At 41.7% G+C, this 23,095-nt stretch overlaps 1 protein-coding gene across 5 annotated transcripts in view; it reads left to right on the top strand.

The window, feature by feature from the left end:
- Positions 1-8,136, top strand: part of bcas1 (brain enriched myelin associated protein 1) — a 151,286-nt gene extending 143,150 nt beyond the window's left edge. For all 5 annotated transcript variants that reach the window (XM_072276771.1, XM_072276764.1, XM_072276789.1 and 2 more), the window contains one exon: positions 5,059-8,136. In XM_072276771.1, coding sequence (XP_072132872.1) covers positions 5,059-5,133 — 75 coding nt within the window. In that variant the 3' untranslated portion in view covers positions 5,134-8,136. The remainder of the gene's footprint in view (positions 1-5,058) is intronic.
- Positions 8,137-23,095: the final 14,959 nt, after the last annotated feature.

Genomic DNA, 23,095 nt, shown 5'->3' with positions numbered 1-23,095 from the left:
TCCATTTGTTCTCATCAACACTGTTTCGAAAATTTAATTCTCAGTTTTTTTTACAACTTTGGTAATCTCATCCATGGATCTTTCATGGCTGACACAATTGGTCTCAGCATCCCTGATCAGCATGAATTTTCAATTGTTCATCAACTACCTGCTTTAGGGGCCCAAGTGCAGATGTCAGAACTGCAGGACTCTGATGACCTTCATGGTTAAATAGTCTGCTGTGACTCATTGTAATGCTCGCAATAAAATAATGCCAGTTTGTATGAGGTTCAAGGATAATTGTCAGTTTGGCAAACAACTAAAATATTCATAATAAATTTTCCCCGGGACAATGTTGCTTTTCTTTGAAAAGAACCAAATGTTCTACATTTTCCACAGTCCAGTAACCTTGGTTGAATACTGTGGATAATTTCTGTTTAATCCGTGTTATTTTCAGTTCAGTATATCACTAATGTTGCTACATTATAGAGAGAAAATAAATAAATCAGCTAGCTGATCTAAAATGGGGCAATGACAGAAATACCAAGGTGCACTCAGAGTCGCTGTGAGGAAAATCATTTAAGGTTCCCATTCACAAAATTGCAAAAGTAGACACTAGTATCGAAAGCAAACACATGTGAATGGCTTAGGAGAAAAGGGTTAAACTCAGCATGTGAACTATTCCGTGGTCAAAGAAATCACCAGTGTCAGCTACCATCCTGAATAAACTTGAATGGTCAAAATTACCAGAGAGCATGTATCGGAACTTTCTGCAGGGAAGGAAAAAAATTAAAAGGAAATGTTAAATGGTAAATTTATGATATACAAAGCTGAGACAGGGTAGGTTGAGAAAGTGGTTAAGAAAATATCATATTGAATCCTTGTCTTTATTTATATTATGTATTTTTGTTAAATCCATCAAAACTACTGTCCCCGGCCTTGCATGCCAGAACTTAACTATTTGTGGAATAATAAATATTATACAGCGAACCATTAAAAATATATGAAAGAGTAATACCATGGGCAAAAAAATACAAGAGCAAGGAAGTTAAGACGAACCTTCAAAGAGAATGTAGAGAGGTAGGTAGAGAGCTGAAAAACAGGACCTTCACGGTGACAATCTCTGAGTTGCTGCCTGTGCCATGCACCAGTGAGGGCAAGAATAGAATGGTTTGGAAGATGAATGCGTGGCTGATGCAGGGGGCAGGGTTTCAGATATATGGATCATTGGGATCTCTTCTGGGGAAACTACGACCTGTACAAAAGAGACGAGCTATGCCTGAACCCAAGGGGGAACCAATATCCTTGCAGGCAGGCTTTCTGGAGCTGTTGGGGAGGGTTTAAACTAATTTGGCAGAGGGATGGAAACCGGAGTGATAGCGCTGAGGATAGAGAAGTTTACAAGCAGAGGTAGTGTATGATGAGATTGTCAGGAAGGACAGGCAGATGATAGAGCAAAATTGCAGTCAGTGGGATGAGTTGCAGTGTAAAAGGGTGACAAAATTGAAAAGGGTGACAAATATGGGACTGAAGGTGTTATATTTGAATGCACAGAGTATATGAAATAACGTAGATGATCTCGTAGCACAGTTAGAGATTGGCAGTTATGACATTGTGTGTATCACGGAGTCATGGCTGAAAGATAATTGTAGTTGGGAGCTTAATATCCAAGGATACACAATTTATCGAAAAAGCAGGCAGGTAGGCAGAGGAGGAGGAGTGGCTCTGCTCGTAAAAAATGAAATCAAATATTCAAAACGAGGTGACATTGGATCGAAAGATGTAGAAGCCTTGTGGTTAGAGTTAAGAAACTGCAAGGGTAAGAAGACACTGAAGTGAGTTATTTACAGACCTCCAAGTAGTAGCCAGGATGTGGACTACAAATTACAGCGGGAGATAGAGAAAGCATATCAAAAAGGCAATGTTACGTTAGGCATGGGAGATTTCAATTTACAATTAGATTGGGTGCTGGATCCCAAGAGGGAGAATTTGGAGAACACCTTTGAGATGGCTTTTTGGAGCAGTTTATGGTTGAGCCCACCAGGACATCAGAAATTGTGTAGTGAACCAGATATGACTATGGAGACTAAGGAAACAATGATCATAATATGATAGAATTCACTCTGCAATTTGAGAAAAAGAAGCCAAAGTCAGATGTATCAGTATTACAGTGGAGTAAAGGGAATTACAGAGGAATGGGAGAGAAGCTGGCCAAAGTTGATTGGAAGGAGACACTAGCAAGGATGATGGCACAGCAGCAATGACTGGCACAGAATATATACATCCCAAAGAAGAGGATGTATTCTAAAGGCAGGTTGATGCAACCATGGCTGACAAGGGAAGTCAAAGCCGACATAAAAGCAAAAGAGAGGACATGTAATAGAGCAAATATTAGTGGGGAGTTAGAGGATTGGAAATTTTTAAAAACCAGCGAAAGGCAACTTAAAAAAAAACATAGGAGGAATGATGAAACATAAAGGTAAGCCAGCCAGTTATATCAAAAATAATATCAAAACCTTTTTCAGATATATGAAAAGTAAAAGAGAGGTGACAGTAGATATTGGACTACTGGAAAATGACGCTGGAAAGATTGTAACCAGAGACAAGGAAATGGCATACAAACTGAATAAGTATTTTGCATCAGTCTTCACTGTAGAAGACACTAATTGTATGCTGGAGGTTTGAGAGTGTCAAGGGGCAGAAGTGAGTGTAGTTACTATTACTAGGGAGAAGGTGCTTGAGAAACTGAAAGGTAAGATAAGTCACCTGGACCTGATGGACTATACCCTAGAATTCTAAAGATGCAGCTGAAGAGATTGCGGGGGCATTAGTAATGATTTTTCAAGAATCAATAGATTCCAGCGTGGTTCCAGAGGACTGGAACATTGCAAATGTCACTTCACTCTTCAGGAAGTGAGAAAGGCAGAAGAAAGGAAATTATAGACCAATTAACCTGGAATTCTTTGAAGAAGTAACAAGTAGTGTAGACAAAGGAGAATCAGTGGATTTTGTGTACATGGATTTTCAGAAGGACCTTGACAAGGTGCTGCACATGAAGTTGCTAAAAAAGAGAGAAACCCATGGTACTACAGGAAAGATACTAGCATAGATAGAGCATTGGCTGATTGGCAGGAGGCAAAGAGTGGAAATAAATGGATTCCCATTTTTCCGACTGGCTTTTGTTGACTTGTGGTGTTCCACAGAAGTCTTTGATGGGACCACTTCTTTTTGTGTTATATGTCAGCAATTTAACCGATGAAATCGATGGCTTTGTGGCCAAGTTTGTCGACAATATGAAGATAGGTAGAGGGGCAGGTAGTGCTGAGGAAGCAGAGAGGCTGCAGACAGACTAAGACAGATTAGGAGAATGGGCAAAGCGGTGGCAGATGGAATACAGTGTTGGGAAGCGTATGGTCATGCAGTTTTGTAGAAGAAATGAGACCATAGACTATTTTCTGAACAGGGAGATAATTCAAAAATCTGGAGTGCAAAGGGATTTAAGAGTCCTTGTGCAGGATTCCCTTGTTGATTTGCAGGTTGAATCAGTGGTGAGGAAGGCGAATTCTTGGAGTATTGTGAGCAGTTTTGGGCCCCTTATTTAAGAAAGGATGTGCTTACATTAGAGAGGGTTCAGAGGAGCTTCACGAGGATGATTTCAGGAATGAAAGGGTTATCAAGTAAACAGCAATTGGCCTGTACTTGCTGGAATTTAGAAGAATGAGGGGGGATGTCACTGATACCTATCGAATGTTGAAAGGCCTAGATAAGGTGGAAGTGATTTGGTGGTGGAATCTAGGTCCAGAGGGCACGGCCTCAAAATAGAGGTATGTCCATTTAGAACAGAAATGAGGAGGGTAGAAGGGGGAGGAGGCTACCCTCCTTAGCCAGAGGGTAGTGAATCTATGGAATTCCTTTCCACAAGTGGCTGTGGAGCCAGATCGCATTTAAGGCAGAGTTTGATAGGCTCTTGATGAGTTAAGACTAGAAAGGTTCACGGGAGAAGGCATGAGAATGGGGTGGGGGGTTGTGGATCAGCCATGCCAAAATTAGGAGCTGACTTGATAGGCCGAATGGTCTAACTCTGTTCCTACATCTTATGGTCTTATACGTAAGGATAAAGTGTCCTGATTCTAGTTTTAGGCTTGGAATGTTGACGATCCCTTTCCTCCCATAGATGCTGAATTGACCAGAGATCCTCAGACAGGTTGCTCCCTGAACGTTTATGTAACCCTGCTTCACTCACAACTGGAAAAGACACAGAAAAAAAAGATTAGACAGGGTGCAGAAAAGATTCCAGGGATGAGCGACTGTGATTACATGGATAAGCTGGAGTAGGAGGCCACTTGGTCCATGGAGCTCATGCCAGATCTCAGAGCAATCCTATCAATCTACCTCTCCTACTATGTCATAAGGAGGTATGAGAATGGAACTAGTTGGATTGCTCTTCCACAGAGCCAGTGTAGTCTCAACAGGCCAAGGTAGACTATTTCTGTTCTGTATCTATTCTGGTGCCTATTCCCAGTTCACCAGATATTAAATGGATGGCATGTTAGTGTAGCAATTAGTGTAACAGTATTACAGTGCCAGCGACCCAGGTACAATTCCACCATTCTCTGAAAGAGTTTGTATGTTCTCCCCAAGAAGCACGGGTTCCCTCCGGGTACTGCGGTTTCCTTTCACATTTATTGTGCATGTGGCCTGGTTACACAACAATGCTATTAATATAAACGCTGGAGACCGGTGCTAAGATTCATGGTTCTTTCCTGGCAGAAACCGAACTCGGCACGCACGGACAGATCAATACGCACCTAATAGCGCATGCTCAATATGCGCTTAATAGCGCATTCAACGACGTGTTACTAAAACATAAAGTAGTCCCTTATTATACTGTAGGCTATACTGCACAGTATTCAAAAGGCATACGGGTTGGTCACACAGTTGTAATTGTGCAACATGAACTCGTTGAACCAGAAGGGACTGTCACCATGCTGTATTTCTAAATCAATTTTTTTAAATAATTATTGTTAAAACTGCGTCTGTAATTATTAATGTTGTCATCTTCATTTTTCTGCTTTACAGGGAGGGAAGAAGACAGCAGATGCTGCCGTGCAGACAGATCCAGTTGTTATCCATCCTGCAGGGAAAACGAAGTGATTCTGGCCTGCAACAGCACCACTCCACCCCCAGGAAGCTTGGCAACATGCAATACTACTCGGTGAACTCGCAGACCACACACATCTCTGACTAGCCCTTTTGTATCTTTATGAATCAGGATGTGCCCGAGAATATCATCTGAATTATATTTCAGTTAATTGATTAAGAGACTTGCAGCAACTATCTGAACTTTTTACATTACATTATTAGATTTAAATTACATAATTTTCTATGTATTAGATAATTTCACTAATGGTATTGGTAATTAGTTTTAATTTTTTTTATAATAACATCAAATACTTAATACAGGAAAACATGCTGCTTCTCATATTTTTTCAGGGCACTTGCATATCACAGGGTTGAAATATCATCGCAAACCAGCAGTACTGAGCTAAAGTGATTCATTATCATCGTCATTAACTTGTTTTCTTGAACACCCAATGGAGTAAAAAACAAACTGCTGGGGGGAAGCTCAGCAGGTCAATCATCATCTGTGAAGGAAAGGGGTGGTGTATGTTCTGGGTAAAGACCCTGAATCAGGACCAAGAAAGTAGAGGGAACGTGCTATATAGACGTAAGAAGGTGGGCTGATACAGAGGCTGGGGAATGATTGGTGCATTGAGGCTGGGGATGGAGCCAGGTGAAGAGGTGGAAGAGATGGTGTAGAATCAGAGACTGGTAAATGATAGGTACAAGTACTCCCTCCCTTACTAGTTCCATCTGCCTAATCTCCCCCAATCTCCCTACCCCATTATCTGTTTACATCTTCCGCGCACCAGCCTCCATCTCTACATCCCCTCCTTCACTGCCCGACACCATCTGGCTGTCATCTTACCCTTTCCCTTTCATCTGGTTCCACATACCAGCCGCGGTTCCATCATGCCCGTCACTTCTACGTATATACTGGCTTTCTATCCTCTGCAGTACCCTCTGTATCCTGATTAAGGTCAAGATCTGATATGTTGACCACCTCCTTTGCCCTCACAGATACTATTTGAGTTCTCCCAGTGCTTTATTTTTCGCTACATCTGCAGTCTTTTGTATCTCCACACCCAATAAAGTAGTTCATTATAATGCAGTGAACTTAATACATATTCCATTTGCTGCAATGGTGACCTGATAGTGGCTTACAGACAAGCTTTAGCAAATTATCTCCACTCAGTAGTAGGATGCCATGTAGATAAGTTAATGCATTTTGATCTGCCTCCAAAATTCATTCCACTGAAATTCATTCCATATTTAGTATTACCAACTTGGAATAAATTTCTTTACAATTTTCACTCTAGATGTTATATGGCAATGAATGTTTTGAGTATATTAACAATAAGTACTATGTACCAGGTTTGTAATTAGATTTGGGATTAAAATTGCATCCTAACATTGTTATTTTAAACGTTGTTAAAAATTAAATTGAATCAATGCTCCTAAAAATGCTTAACCATTACTACAAAATAACCATGGTGGAAGAAATTCAATATAGATTGTGTCCGTACACCAGGGGGCAACAAAAACCTTAATTTGAAGGAAAGAGGATTTGACTAGTTTTTCACACTTTTGTTTTAGATGGATTTTCTTTCAAATGATTTCAAAACAGATAAATACAAGTTGGCATGATGATAAAATGTAATTATTTCTGATACTTTAAATATCAAAAGGTGAAGTATCACACAAATGTTTGGAGAAAAACTCAGGGTTCAGTAAAGTTTTTTCAAAGGTCAAAGTTCAAAATTCAAAGTTTATTTATCATCAGAGCACATAAATGTCACCATATACAGCCCTGAGATTCATTTTCTTGCAGGCGTACTTCATAAGTCCAATAGCCATAATAGAATTAACGAAAGACTGCACCAACAGGGCGGACAACCAGTGTGTAAAAGATATTAAACTGTGCAAATACAAAAATAAAGAAAAAATTAATAATAATAACAATAATAAATAAACAAGCAATAAATATTGAGAACATGAAATGAAAAGTCCTTGAAAGTGAGTCCATAGATTGTGGGAACATTTCAATGATGTAGCAAGTGAAGTTAAGTGAAGTCATCCCTCTTGGTTCAAGGTCCTGATGGTTGAGGGGTAATAACATTTCCTGAACTTGCTGGATTGAGTCCTGAGGTTCCTGTATCTTCTTCCTGGTGGCATCAATGAGAAGAGAGCCTGACCTGGGTGGTGGGAATCCCTGATGATGAATGCTGCCTTCCTGCAACAACACTCCATGTAGATATACTCAATAGTGGGGAGGGCTTTACCCATAATGAACAAGACCACATCCACTACTTTTTGTAATATATTCTGTTCATGGGCATTGGTGTTTTCATACCAGACTATGAGGCAGCGAGTCAATATACTCTCTACCACACATCTATAAAATTTTGACCAAGTTTTAGCTGTCAAGTTGAGTCTTTGCAAACTCCTAAGTAAGCAGAGGTACTGTCATGCTTTCTTTGTAATCACACTTATGTGCTGGGCCCAAAACAGGTCCTCTGAAATGATAATACTGAGGAATTTAAAGTTGCTGACCCTCTCCACCATTGATCCACAATGAGTATTGGCACATGGACCTCTGGTTACCTCCTCCTAAGATCAATAATCAGCTCCTTGGCCTTACTGACATTGAGCAAGATGTTGTTGTTGTGGCACCGCTCAGCCAGATTTTCAATCTGCCTCCTATATGTACACTGGAAATTAATGTATAATTTGACCAATTGAATTAGCATGAAAAATAAATTAAAATAAGTTAAACAAATAATTATTTTATGCTTTAATATTCATAGCTAACAAAACTATCTTTGGTTAGTTTCTGGCAATAGTTCAACAAAGTTGTAAGTTAAAACCAAAATAATATTATTTTATTATAAAATAATTATGCTATAAAGCTTTCGTCATGTGTTAATTATGCTATTAATTGTCGCCAACTGATTATGAACTGTTTTTCCTTTGGGCACTTCCTTTCAGGCTCTGTGCTTGCATTCCTTCAATTCATTTATACACAATTCATTGTTATTTAGAGCAATTAAAATTATTTTTACTGTTCAAAATCCTACTGGTATCCTTGTGTTTAATAAAATAACCATTTTATCAGATGTCCATTCAAATTTAGCAGTCCTGTCTAACATCTGTAAAGTGTTACCTTTAGTCAATTCACTATTGAAATCAATCAGTACTTAAGTTTATAGCTGCAGACATTTTCTAAGTTAACTGCTCATACACCAACCAAGGTTTCATCAACAATACAATAATATACGTCTTTATATGTAAGAATGTACTCCTTATGGGAAAAGACCCTTGCCAGCAATTTGTCTCACTGGAATCTAAAATCATCCGGTATGTTATCCAGACCATAAGATATAGGAGCAGAATTAGTCCATTGGGCCCATCAAGTCTACACACAATTTCCCACTCATTTCCCTCTCAGCCTCAATCTCTTGCCTTCGCCCTGTATCCCTTCATGCCCTGACTAATCAAATGTCTATCAACCTCTGCCTTAAATATACCCAATAACTTGGCCTCCACAGCCACTTGTGGCAAAGAATTCCGCAGATTCATCACTCTCAAGCTAAGAAATTTCTCCTCTTCTTCATTCTAAAAAGCTCCTCTATTCTGAGGCTGTGTGCTCTGATCTTAGACTCCCCCACCATAGAAAACATTCTCTCCGCATCTACTCTATCAAGGCCTTTCAACATTCAATAGGTTTCAATGAGACCTCCCCTCATTCTTCTGAATTCCAGTGAGTACAGGCCCAGAGCCTTCAAATGTACCTCATATGATAAGTCTTTCAATTACAGAAAAATATTTCTGAGCCTCCTTTGAACCCTCTTCAATTTCAGCACATGCTTTCTTAGATAAGGGGCCCAAAACTTCTCACAGTTCTCCAAGTGAGAGCACATCAGTACCTTATGAAGCCTCAACATTACATACTTATTTTTATGTTCTAGTCCTCTCAAAATGAATGCTAACATTGCATTTGCCTTCCTCACCACCAAACCAACCTGCAAATTAACCTTTAGGGAATCCTGTTCAAAGACTCCAAATCCCTTTGCACCTCAGATTTTTTGAATTTTCTCTCCATTTAGAAAATAGTTTGTACTTTTATTTCTTCTGTCAAAGTGCATGACCATACATTTCCCGACACTGTATTCCATATGACACTTTTTTGCACATTCTCCTAATCAGTACCTGCCCTTCCACCTATCTTCATATCGCCTGCAAACTTCGCCATAAACCCATCAATTCCATTATCCAAAATATTGATGTATTACGTAACAAGAGGTGGTCACAACACAGACCTCTGTGAAACATCACAAATTTCTGGCAGCCACCCTTTGTCTCCTGCCAATCAGCCAATGATCTATCCATGCTAGTATCTTTCCTGTCATACCAAGGGATCTTATCTTGCTAAGCAGCCTCATGTGTGTCACCTTGTCAAAGGCCTTATGAATTTCTGAGTACACAACATCCACCAATTCTCCTTTGATTATCCTGGTTGTTATTTCTTCAAAGAGTTTCAACAGGTTTGTCAGGCAAGATTTTCCCTTAAGGAAACCATGCTGACTATGGCCTATTTTATGATGTGCCTCCAAATACCTTGAGACCTCATCCTTAATAATCAACTCCAACATCTTCCCAACCACTGAGGTCAGATTAACTGACTTATAATTTCCTTTCTTCTGCCTCTCTCCCTTCTTGAAGAGTGGAGTGACATTTTCAATTTTACAGTCCTCCAGAACCAGACCAGAATCTATTAATTCTTGAAAGACTATTACTGGTGCCTCCACAATCTCTTCAGCCACCTCTTTCAGAACCCTGGGGTGTACACCATCTGGTCCTGGTGACTTATGGACCTTCAGACCTTTCAGCTTCCCAAAGCACCTTTTCCCTAGTAATGGGAACTTCACTCACTTCCACCCTCTGACACTCTGGAACTTCCGTCATACTGCTAGTGTCTTCCACAGTGAAGACTGTTGCAAAATACTTATTCAGTTCATTGGCATATTTCCTTGACCCCCATTACTATCTGTCCAGCATCATTTTCCAGTGATTCGATATCTACCGTTGCCTCTCTCTCTTACACTTTATGTATCTGAAGAAACTTTCGGTATACTCCTCAATATTATTGGATAGCTTGCCTTCATATTCCATCTTTTCCTTCTTTCTGACTTTTTTAGTTGCTTTCTGTTGGTTTTTAAAAGCTTCCCAATCCTCTAGCTTCCCATTATTTTTTGTTCTATTATATGCCCTCTCTTTGCTTTTATGTTGGTTTTGACGTCCCTTGTCAGCCATTGTTGCATCATCCTGCCTTTAGAATACTTCTTCTTTGGGATGTATCTACCCAATGCCTTCCAAATTTTTCCCAGAAACTCCAACCATTGCTGCTCTGCCGTTGTACCTGCTAGATCTCCTGTCCAATCAATTTTAGCCAGTTACTCTCTCATGCCTCTATAATTCCTTTTCCTCCACTCTACTGCTGACACATCTGACTTTAGCTTCTCTTTCTCAAATTGCAGAGTGAATTTGATCATATTATGGTCACTGCCTCTTAAAGGTTTTAAGCTTTTACATCAATTCTGGTTTATTGCACAACACCCAATCCGGAATAGTTGATACCTGATAGGTCTCGGCCTGAAACATCGACTGTACCTCTTCCTAGAGATGCTGCCTGGCCTGCTGCGTTCACCAGCAACTTTGATGTGTGTTGCTTGAATTTCCAGCATCTGTAGAATTCCTGTTGTTTTAGTTGATACCCTCGTGGATTCAGCCACAAGCTACTCTAAAAAGCCATTTCAAAGGCATTTTTCAAATTACCTTTCTTACCATCCAACACCAACCTAATTTTCCCAATCTACCTGCATATTGAAATCCCCCATAACTATCATGTCTGCCCTTTTGACATGAGTCTTCCATTTCCCAGTATAATTTGTTGACCACATTTTTGCTACTGTTTGGTGGTCTGTATGTAACTCCTATCAAGGTCTTTTAACCCTTGCAGTTTTTTATCTCTACCTACTATGTTTCTACACCTCCTGATCCTATGTCATTTCTTTCTAATGGTTTGATTTCATATATTACCAACAGAGCCACCCCACCCCACCCCCTTTGCCTACCTGCCTGTCCTTTCAATACAATGTGTATTCTTGAATGTTAAGCTCCCAGCTATAATCTTCTTTCAGCCACAATTCAGTGATGCCCACAATGTCATATGTGCCAATCTGTACCTGTGCTCCAAGTTCATCCCCTTTATTCCGTATACTGCATGCATTCAAGTACCACACCTTCAGTCCTGTATCCATCACCTTTTTCGATTTTGGCCCCATTTTGCATTGCAACTCATCCTGCTGTCTGCTTATCTTTATATAAGTGCTCATGCGGTGAGTGTGAACAACGTCAGTAAATATAAGATTCCAAACTTGCCAGTTTTCAAACAGATATTCCAATCAATTATCAGGAATTCTGCTTGCTTTGTATACTCTCCCTGAGGCAAAAAAAACAGCATCAGTAACGCCATTTTTATTCAGATCAGCTAATTCAACACATTCCAAGAACCAAATCCAATAATTCCTTTGCTAATGTTTCTTGATCCTATTGTCTCAGATCTATTTAAGGAATAGAATGTGTGTGTGTTTGCAGTCCTTCTGCAATAAATTTGTATGAAGAATATTATGTTGAGTTATTTTGGATTGGACAACACTCCAGCCAAAGAAACATTTCTAGGATTCAGCTTTTAAATAAGTGTTGAGCATTTATGGTAATTAGTTTCTTAGAAATTTAAGGAAGAATACTGGGAATTGTCTAACAACATGCATGGGCTGATAATTTCCAGAAACAAAGTTCATCAACATTGAACTCCAGTAAATGATTTGTTTACAGTAAATTATTTCCTTATTGGTCACTTCCAAATTGAAACATCATACATTGAAAAAAAGAATTCTTCAAAGGATTAATTTGGAAGGTTTTGCTGTACTGAATTTCAACTCTCTGAATCAGCTGGTTTGAAGTTGTTTCAGACACTAAAAAGCAAATATGCCTTGCTCGAGAAATGAACCTAATTTGGAGGTAACCTGTCCATTTAAAGTAACTGGGTTGTTCATTTTAAAGCTGCTTTCAGTCTAACAACTTCTTTCAGATTAATAAACTTAACCACAGGACTCTCAATATCCCAAGTCTCTCTTATGACATCCAGCAAAATGATTGAAACTATGACATATAGTATATACCTTTTCAGCACTGCTTGTGACACAGGAGAAGTACACAGGATGTATCTAGACAAATAACATTGCCATGTTCAAAAGGCAGAGGTATTTCTATGAAATCTCTGTGTCTTCAATAATTGGATAACAAATAAACATTATTTTAAAACCCATTTGGAATGCAAATAAGTTCATCCAGTGTCTACTGTCAAGCATCCTGATAAGTGGGAAACAACTTACACCTTTTAAATAAATGATAGCTGTTTCATCTGACATAAATACTTTTATTTATTATTATAGATATGTCTAGCAACAAACAGATGTTTTTACTTTATTCTGCCAAAGATGCCTTTAATTCCTTACTGAGGTGGTAATTCTTCTATGTAACCAGAGAAATTTACACTATTTGTCATTGGCGTGAATTAAAAATTAGATCTGATCTGGCAGAGGTTGGAGTTCAGAAATGAAAATTATGATTTTTTTTTCTTCTCCTAATCCATTTACATCAGTTAAGGTTCAGAATCAAATCTGAGACTCTGAAAAGCAGAGTTGCCTCACCTGGAAACTTCACTTGTGAGTCTGTTGGGGTCATCTATTGCATCTGGTGCTCCCGGTGCGGCCTCCTCTACATTGGTGAAACCCGACACAGATTGGGGGACCGCTTCGTCAAGCACCTCCGCTCCGTCCGCCACAACAGACGTTTGCCACCCACTTCAACTCTGCTTCCCATTCCCGTTCGGATATGTCCATACATGGCCTACTGTACTGCCATGATGAGGCTAAACTCGGGTTGGAGGAGCAACACTTCATATACCATCTAGGTAGTCTCCAGCCCCTTGGTATGAACATAGCATTCTCCAACTTTCGGTAATCGCCTCCCCCTCCCTTCCCCTATCCCTATTTCACTCTGCCCCCTCCCCCAGCTGCCTATCACCTCCCTCATGCTTCCACCTCCTTCTACTGCCCATTGTGTTTTCCTCTGTCCCTTCCTCACCTTTCCTGCCTATCACCTCCCTGCCTCCCCTCCCCCACCCCTTTGTCTTTCCCCTTACTGGTTTTTCACCTGGAACCTACCAGCCTTCTCCTTCCCACCCTCCCCCCACCTTCTTTATAGGGCCTCTGTCCCTTCCCTCTACAGTCCTGACGAAGGGTTCCGGCCCGAAACGTTGACTGATCGTTTCCACGGATGCTGCCCGACCTGCTGAGTTCCTCCAGCGTGTTGTGAGTGTTGCTTTGACCGCAGCATCTGCAGAGTATTTTGTGTTCAGGTAAGACTAGAACAGGTAATGCAAAATCCCATGACAGGCATATCTTGGCCACAGTATTCAATAAAGTTTACCATTGTATGGTATCACAATCACAATGAATATTATGAAACATCTCAAACAACAGGAATTCTGCAGATGCTGGAAATTCAAGCAACACACATCAAAGTTGATGATGAACGACGAAGGGTCTCAGCCTGAAACGTCGACTGTACCTCTTCCTAGAGATGCTGCCTGGCCTGCTGTGTTCACCAGCAACTTTGATGTGTGTTGTTATGAAATATCTGGTCATCTCCTACGTACATACATACACAGCAGAAGATTTTGATTAAATTCATTCCCATTAAAATCAGAATCAGGTTTAATATCACTGGCATATGTCATGAAATTTGTTGTTTTGCTGTATCACTGCTGCTGCAACGCAAGGGTTCGTGGTCCATTCAGAAATCTAAGGGTGGAGGGAAAGAAGCTGTCCCTCAAACGTTGTGTGTGTATGTTCAGTCTCCTGCACCTACTCTTTGATGGTAGCAATGAGAAGAGGGCACGTCATTTTAGATTTGTTTACTTAATGATGGATGCTGCTTTTTTGAGCCAACACCTTTTGAGCCATCTCCTTAATGCTGGAGAGGTTAGTCACCATGATGCAGCTGGCTAAGTTTGTAACTTCCTGCAGCTTTTTCTAATCCAGTGCAGTGGCCCCTCCATACCAAACAGTGATGCAAACAGTTACAATGCTCTCCATGGTACATCTGTAGAAACTTGTTGAGAAGGTTAGTTTAATCCTGATTGCATTTCCCCCACCTCACACTCCAGCCAAATGTACACCGAAGTGCATCAAAATCCTAATGAAATATAGCTGCTGCTGTGCCTTCTTTGGAACTGCATTAATATCTTGGGCCCAGGATAGATCTTCAGAGATGTTGATACCCAGGAATTTAAAATTGTTCATCCTTTCCATTGCTGATCTCTCCAGGAGGACTTGCATCAGTTCCCTCGACTTCCCCTTCCTGAAGTCCACAATCAATTCCTTTGTCTTACTGACATTGAGTGCAAGGTTGCTGTTGTGACACCACTCTATCTAATTCCTGTATGCCTTCTCGACACCATCTTAAGTTCAGCCAGCAATAGTTGAGTATCATCATCAAATTTACAGATAGCCTTTGAGCTGTGCCTAGCCGCACAGTCATGGGTGTGGAGCAAGCAGAACAGTGGGTTAAGTATGCATCCTTGAGGTGTGCCGGTGTTGATTGTCAGCCAGGAGGAGACGGTATTTCTAGTCCGCACAGACGATGAGGAAGTCAAGGATCCAGTTGCAGAGGAAGATACAAAGGCTGAGTTTTTGGAGCTCATTGATTAGTATTGATGGCATAGAGGTGTTGAAAACTGAGCTGTAATCAATAAACAGCAGCCTGACATAGGTATTGCTATTGAAACAAGGCTGAGGGGAGAGCCAGTAAGATTGCAATCGCTGCAAACCTATTCTGACAATCTTAGGCAAGAATTGATTCTGGCCATGGCCTACCTCCCAAAAGACATCATCACATTAAGATGTGAGTGCAACCAGGTGACAGCCGTTAAGGCAGCTCACCCTGCTCTTTTTGGACACTGGTATGATAGTCGCCTTTTGAAGCAGGTGGGAAACCTCAACTGCAGCAGCGAGAGATTGAAAATGTCCTTGAACAGTCCTTGCCAGTTGGTTGGCACAGATTTTCAGTGCCATACCTGGTGCACGATTGGGGTCTGACAGCTTGCAAGGATTCAACCTCTTAAAGGATTTTTTGATGTTGGCCTCTGAGACAGATATCACAAGTTTCCTAGATGCTGCAGGGAATTCACAGAGGTGTAGTTTTATTCTCTCTTTCAAAGAGTGCATAAAAGGTGTTGAACTCATCTGGAAGTGAAGCATCACAGCCACTTATGACGTCAGGTTTCGTTTTGTAGGAAGTAGTGGCCTGCAAACTCTGCCAGAGCTGACATGCATCCAATTCCATTGCTAATATCACTCAAAATTCTTTTTTATTATTAGAATAGCCTTCTATAGGTCATACCTGGACTTTTCGTATAATTCTGGATCAAAATGATATATTACTTGTGAGAATTTCCAAGCCCACATGTCAGAAAACAATTTTCACACATATGCCTCTATTTACATCTTCATAATGGTCCCAAAGCATTTCCCAGTCAGGAAATAGCTCTGAAGTGTATTCCTGAGGGCAAAGAGTGGTGCACCATTCTTTGCTGGAGGAAAAAATTAGACTCATAAACCAACAGCAAATGACACCTTAGTGATGAGATCATTCTTGCGGAGTACATCAGCCTAAAGCAAATTAAGCAACTATTTTACATGAACTGTAGGGAAGGAAGAATGCAGATGAGCTAGCTTCAGAGGAGCAAAGAATTCAGTGGATGTTTGAAATCAAAGGGTGTTACAAAGGAAGTACTAGATAGGACAGTTGATATGTAAAGTAATTTATATCTTAGAGATTGGGGAACTGGGAGTGAGCACAGTTCAGCTTGGGAATAATTTACAGCGAAGAGGAGGACACTGATTACATGGTTTTGAATGAGCAGCAGTTTATGGGAGACAGGACGCTGATGTAGAGTTACGTAATTGGGAGAAAATGTATATAATTCACAACCACCAACATTAGTTGGGGTTTCACTTTAAGAAGCTGGTCTGACCTGATGATGCTATTGCATAAAAGAGTTTTAGTGCACTTTTGTACATAGATTTTGAAGTTCAATAAAATGAGTTATGGATTTCATTAAGCATAAAACAGCTCATTTGGTTTTATTCGCGATAACCTACATTAGTGACCCTGATGCTCTAGGATGATTCCAGAGTTATTGAACATGTCAGCCAATGCAACCGCTTTGAAACTGCCAGAGTTTTGGGAGCAAAATGCCGTCTCTTGGTTCGTACAAGCTGAGGCCCAGTTTGCACTGCAAGTAATCTCCACAGACTACACCAAATTCTCCTACTTGGTAGAGTCACTCAGCAATTCCATGGCTGTAAGAGTGGTGAGTCTGCTTGAACGCCCTTTGGAACACAATAAATACCGATCGCTGAAAACTCACCTTTTACAGGTTTTTGGACTATCGGATTCTGAGTGCACCAAGCAGTTGCTCCCCTTACCCAGTGTTGGTGATGGTAAGTGTTTGGAGATAATGGACCACATGCTGTCTGTCCTGGGAAATCACCATCCTTGTTTTATTTTTAAAGAACTCTTCATGCAGCAAATGCCTGAGCAAGTTCGCATGGCCCTCACTGATACACCTGTGAATGGCTATAAGGAGCTTGCTAAAATGGCTGATAGACTATATTCAGCCAGGCAGAGGTGCATCATTCCTCCTTCTTTCTCTATCTCATTAAGCCCGGTCAGCAAGGCCACCTACGTAAGGACACCCATGAATGTGAAACAGACTATGCTGGGTCTGTGTTTTTGCCACCCTTGCTTTAGTAGGAATCCTAGGAAGTGCCGACCATCTTGCAGCCATGAGAGTGCCGGTGCATTGGGACATCAGAGGTCTGTGAACACTGAGGGTTGTACCTGCCAGGGTCGTCTAATGTTCATAATAGACGCCCTTTTGGGGCGATGTTACCTGTATGACATGGGTGCTCAAGTGAGTGTGCTGCCAGCATCGCCTATTGATCAGAAGACAAAGAGCAACAAAACCTTGCTGAAGGCTGCCAAAGGCAACAAGGCCCTGACCTATGGGAGACAACGGGTGATGCTTTGCTTCAATGGGTGACGTTACACATGGGACTTCGTCCTGGCTAAAGGTACTAGACCTCCGCTCGGTGCAGATTTCCTGTGGGCCCAAGGACTGTTAGTCAATCTTAAGAACTACCAGCTTGTGGATATCAAGGACTTTGGGTCAGTACCCTGCTCCCCCAGTAAGTTCCCTACAACAACTCTCCATACGGTCCCTACAATCTGGTTGAAGGTGTGGGTCAGCCACTCCCCTTCTTCAGTTGGCAGCTCCATCCCCGTGAAAGGAAGTACAGAACATGTGACTGCAAGCATCTTGGTCTCTATGTAGCTGTCCGCCATTTTTGTTTTCTTTGAGAGGGTCTCAATTTCACAACATTCATTGACCACAAACCCCTCGTGCACATGATAGCCAAAATATCAGTCCCTTGGTCTGCACAGCTGCAATGCTAACTGGCCAACATATCCAAATTACAACATATCAAAGAGAAAAATAACGCCTTGGTTAATTGCCTCTCACGACTAGCCGTTGAGGCTGTACACATAGGGTTTGATTATGCCGGCATGGCAGCTGACTAAGTTAGACACTCAGAGGTCCAGACTTCCTGAACAGCAGTCACGGGCCTGCGGTTGGCTAAGGTTAAATTTGGGGAAGCTAGGGTTTCTCTCCTGTGCGATACTTCAGCCAGTTGTCCTGGCAAACTGGAGATGGACTGTTTTTGACTCCATACATGGCCTCTCGCATCCAGGCTGGAAGGCCTCACAGAAATGAGTTGCACTGAAGTTTGCTTGGCACAGCCTTAGAAAGAAAGTGCATGATTTGACTGCAACTTGTGTGGAGTGCCAGGGGGCAAAAATTAACCATAATGTTCAGGTGCCATTGACACCTTTTGAGGTCGCTGAGTGATAGTATGACCATGACAATATGGTCCTCTTCCCTCCTCCCGTGGTTTCATGCACCTTCTTCGCATGGTGGACTGTACCAGGTGACCAGAGGTCATCCCTCCAGAATGACGGCAACCACAGACATGGCTCAGGCATTCATCAGGACCTGGATTGCTTGGTTTGGCACTCCATCTGATATTTCCTCTGACTGAGGTCCCCAATTCATCTTAGACCTCTGGTCTGCGATGGCCCAGAACACGGGCGTTAGGATACAGCAGTCCAATAGCCTATTCAAGTGGTTTCAAGGCTTCTCTGACCAATGAGTGTTGGCATGATTGCCACCCATGGGTCCTGCTGGGGCTCAGAACTGCTCCAGAAGAGGACCTGTCGTCGTCCATGGCTGAGTTGGTATACGAGCATCCATTACAAGTGCCAGGTGATCTCATTTCTGATGCACTGGCCTCAAACAGTATTCCACCCTCTTCATTAAATTCAATTCCAGTTCAACTATTGCTATCTCCTATCATGGCGTACAGCACTCTTGGGTTCCTGTTGACCTACATTCCACCTCATTTGTTTTTGTCCACCATGACGCACACCATCATCCCCTTAGACTCCCTCATGATGGCCCGTTTCTCATTTTGGAATGAGCAGAAAAGACTTTTGTCATATATAGGAAGGGTAAACCTGAACTTATTTCAGTAGGTCACCTTAAACCAGCTCACCAAGATTTGGAGTATTCTGCTGCCGTGCCCCTGGCATCACAACATGACCATGAGCATGCCAGTGTACCTCTGGATGAGTCAGAGGCCTCTGCTGTTCCTCCACCCATGGAATACAGGACCCAAGCTAGGCGGCTTGTCTGAGCTCCAGATAGGCCGACAATGCCAGTTTTAGTTAATTTGGGGGGTGGGGGGGGCCTGTAGAGGGTAACGTAATGGGGAGAAATGTACTTAATTCACCACCACTGACATTGAGGCAATGGCTTCGCTGTAAGAGGCTGGTCTGACGTGGTGATGCTATCACATAAAAGAGTTCTAGCATGCTTTTGTGTATAGGTTTCAGAATTCAATAAAATACGTTACAGGTTTCGTTAAACATAAATACCTAACTTCATTTTATTTGCGAAAACCTACACTGAATGAGGAGCGTATTGTTGATGGAATCTTTATGATGCCAGGTATGTCTAAAGGCTTCAACAGCAAACAATTGAGGTTAGAGAAGAGGGGCCACTGAGAGAATGTGATCCAAGCGATATAGAAGAAATGGATTCAGAAGATCTGCTTCTTTGAATCTGTGACATCATCCAGTCTTAGGCAGTGGCCTAAGGAGAAACTGCAAGAAGCAAAGTTCTAGCCTTTCCATATTTAACTCAAGCAGCTTAAGTCTCATCTGTCTGAACATTGTGAAAATATTTTTACAACATGCTGGTGTGGAGGAGTTAGAGAAGTGGTGAAGGAACATAGCTGGTATACTTTTGAAATTTGCTTTATTTGGTAGATGATGTCATCCATCTGTTGCAATATACAGCTCAGGAAGAGCAATAAAGTCCAAGATGGGTCTCTGCGGAAATAAATTGGAAGTTAATTGGAACAGAATTCATTGAGAGAGGATCAAGGAAAAAATTTGGAGAATATAGGAAAGAGCAAGCCAACTACAAAATCAGGATGAGGAGCAGAAAATGGAACTGGCTAGATTGGAGTAAATGTGAATTGGTTCAGGGACAGCAAAAAGCTCTCAGATGAAATAAGCTTGGAGAACTGAGCTGGAATCTTATGGTTAACTTTGTCTTCCAGGATTGTGAAGGAGTAGTTAGCAGATCCACAAGGAATGTGAAATGGTACAGGAGCAGGAGGTGAGTAGCTGGGTGACTGCCAGGACAAATGGAAACAGGCAGTTAGAGCAGAACACCCCTATGGCTATTCCCCTCAAAAACAAGTATACCACTTTGCATATTTCTGTGGGAAATGACCTCTTGGGAGAATGCCATGAGGACTGGATTACAGGCACTGACCATGGTCCATGGTGCAGAAGGGCAAGAGAGAGAAGAAAGGACCGGTGGTAATACGGGACTCAATAGCGAGGGGAACAGACAGGAGATTCCGTGGACGTGAACAGGGGACCCGAGTGGTATGTTGCCTTCCAGATGCCAGGGTCAGGGATGTCTCCGATCGCGTCCACATTTTGGAGAGGGAGGGGGAGCAGCGAGATATCTTGGTACATAGTGCTACCAATAACATAGAAAGGAAAAGCAATGCGGTCCTGAAAAGAGAATTCAGAGAGCTAGGTCGACAGCTGAGAAGCAGAACCTCCCGGCTAGTAATTTCTGATTGCTGACTGTGACACACGCAAGTGAGGGTAGAAACAGAATGATTCGGCAGATAAATGCATGGCTGAGAAGCTGGTGCAGGGGGCAGGGCCTCAGGTTCTTGGATCATTAGGATCTCTTCTGGGGGATGTATGACCTGTTCAAAAGTGATGGGTTGCACCTCAACCCAAGGGGGAACAACATTCTCGTGGGCAGGTTTGTTAGAGCTGTTGGGGAGGGATTAAACTAATTTGCCTGGGGTGGGAACTGGAATGAAGGGACTCGGGATAGGACAGATGGTAAAGAAGTAAAGAAAGCGTGCAGTCAGACTCTCAGGAAGGGCAGGCAGATGATGGGACATAGTTGTAGCCAGCAGGCTGAGTATCAAAAGATTAGGGATACAGAATCAGAAAGGATAACATATACGGTACTCAAGATGTTGTATCTAAATGCACATAGTATAAGAAATAAGGTGAATGATCTTGTTGCACTATTACAGATTGCCAGGTATGATGGTGTGGCCATCACTGAATCATGGCTGAAAGATGGTTGTAGTTGGGGGCTGAATGTCCAAGGTTACACGTTATATCAAAGGGATAGGAAGGGAGGCAGAGCAGATGGGCAGATGGTGTAGCTCTACTGGTAAAGAATGGCAACAAATTATTAGAAAGATATGACATAGGATCAGAAGATGTTGAATTCTTATGGGTTGAGTTAAGAAACTGCAAGGGTAAAAGGACGTTGATGGCAGTTACATACAGGCCTCCCACCAGTGGCTGAGAGGTGGACCACAGATTACAAGAGGAAATAGAAAATGCGAGTCAAATTGGCAATGTTGAGCCTACTAGGGGATCAGCTACACCGGATTGGGTGTTATGTAATGAACCAGAGGCGATTAGGGAGCTTAAGGTAAAAGAACCCTTAGGAACCAGTGATCGCAATATGAATGAGTTCAACTTGAAATTTGATAGGGAGAAAGTAAAGTCTGATGTAGCAGTATTTCAGTGGAGAAAGGGAAATACAATGGTTTGAGAGAGGAGTTGGCCAAAGTAAATTGGAAGGAGCTGCTGGCAGGGATGTCAGCACAGCAGAAATGGCATGCGTTTCAGGGAAAAATGAGGAAGATGCAGGACTTATGTATTCCAAAAATGAAGAAATACTCAAATGGTAGAATAGTACAACCATGGCTGACAAGGGAAGTCAAAGCTATTGTAAAATCAAAAGAAAGGGCATATAATAAAGCAAAAATTAGTGGAAAGATGGAGAATTGGGAAGTTTATAAAAACCTACAGAGAGCAAATCATTAGAAGGGAAAGCATGAAATATGAAAGCAAGCTAGCAAATAGTATCAAAGTGGATAGTAAAAGTTTTTTCAAGTATGTTAAAAATAAAAGAGAAGTGGGAGTGGGCATAGGACCGCTAGAAAATGAGGCAAGAGAAATAATATGGGGAACAAGGAGACGGCTGATGTACTAAATGAGTATTTTGCATCAGTCTTCACTGTGGAAGACAGTAGCAGTATTCCTGACGTTGCCGTGTGTGAAAGAAGAGAAGTGGGTGCAGTTACTATTACAAGAGGGAAGGTGCTCAAAAAGCTGAAAGACCTAAAGGTACATAAGTCACCCGGACCAGAGGAACTGCATCCCAGGGGTCTGAAAGAGGTAGCGTTAGAGATTGTGGTGGCATTAGAAATGGTCTTTCAAAAATCATTGGACTCTGGCATGATGCCAGAGGACTGGAAAATTGCAAATGTCACTCTACTCTTTAAGAAAGGAGAAAGGCAGCAGAAAGGAAATTATAGACCAGTGAGCCTGACCTCAGTGGTTGGGAAGATGTTAGAGTCAGTTGTCAGGTGATGGAATACTTGGTGACACAGGACAAGATAGTACAAACTCAGCATGGTTTCCCTCAGGGAAAATCCTGCCTGACGAACCTGTTGGAATTCTTTGAGGAAATTACAAGTAGGATAGATAAAGGGGATGCAGTGAATGTTGTATATTTGGATTTTCAGAAGGCCTTTGACAAGGTGCCACACGAGACTGCTTACCATGTTAAGAACCCATGGTATAAGAGTAAAGTTACTAACATGGTTAGAGCATTGATTGATTGGTAGAAATAAATGTATCTTTTTCTGGTTGGCTGCCAGTGACTAGTGGTGTTCCGCAGGGGTCGGTGTTGGAACTACTTCTTCTTATATTGTATATAAATGATTTAGATGATGGAATAAATGGCTTTGTTAGCAAGTTTACAGATGATACGAAGATTGGTGGTGGAGGGGCAGGTAGTATTGAGGAAACAAGTAGGATGCAGAAGGACTTAGACAAATTTGAAGAATGGGCAAGAAAATGGTACATGTTGGAAAATGCACTGTCATGCACTTTGGTAGTAGAAATAAATGTGCGGAGTATTTTCTAAATGGGGAGAAAATCCAAATTCTGAGATGCAAAGGGACTTGGGAGTCCTCGTGTAGAACACCCCAAAAGATTAACTTGCAGGTCGAGTCAGTGGTGGGGAGGGCAAATGCCATGTTAGCATTCATTTCAAGACGTCTCGAATACAAGAATGTGATGCTAAGGCTTTATAAGGCATTGGTGAGGCCTCACCTTG

Source organism: Mobula birostris, chromosome 2 (genome assembly GCF_030028105.1).
Source record: "Mobula birostris isolate sMobBir1 chromosome 2, sMobBir1.hap1, whole genome shotgun sequence".
Classification (NCBI taxonomy): Eukaryota; Metazoa; Chordata; class Chondrichthyes; order Myliobatiformes; family Myliobatidae; genus Mobula; species Mobula birostris.
This window is presented reverse-complemented; position numbering and strand designations above follow the sequence as displayed.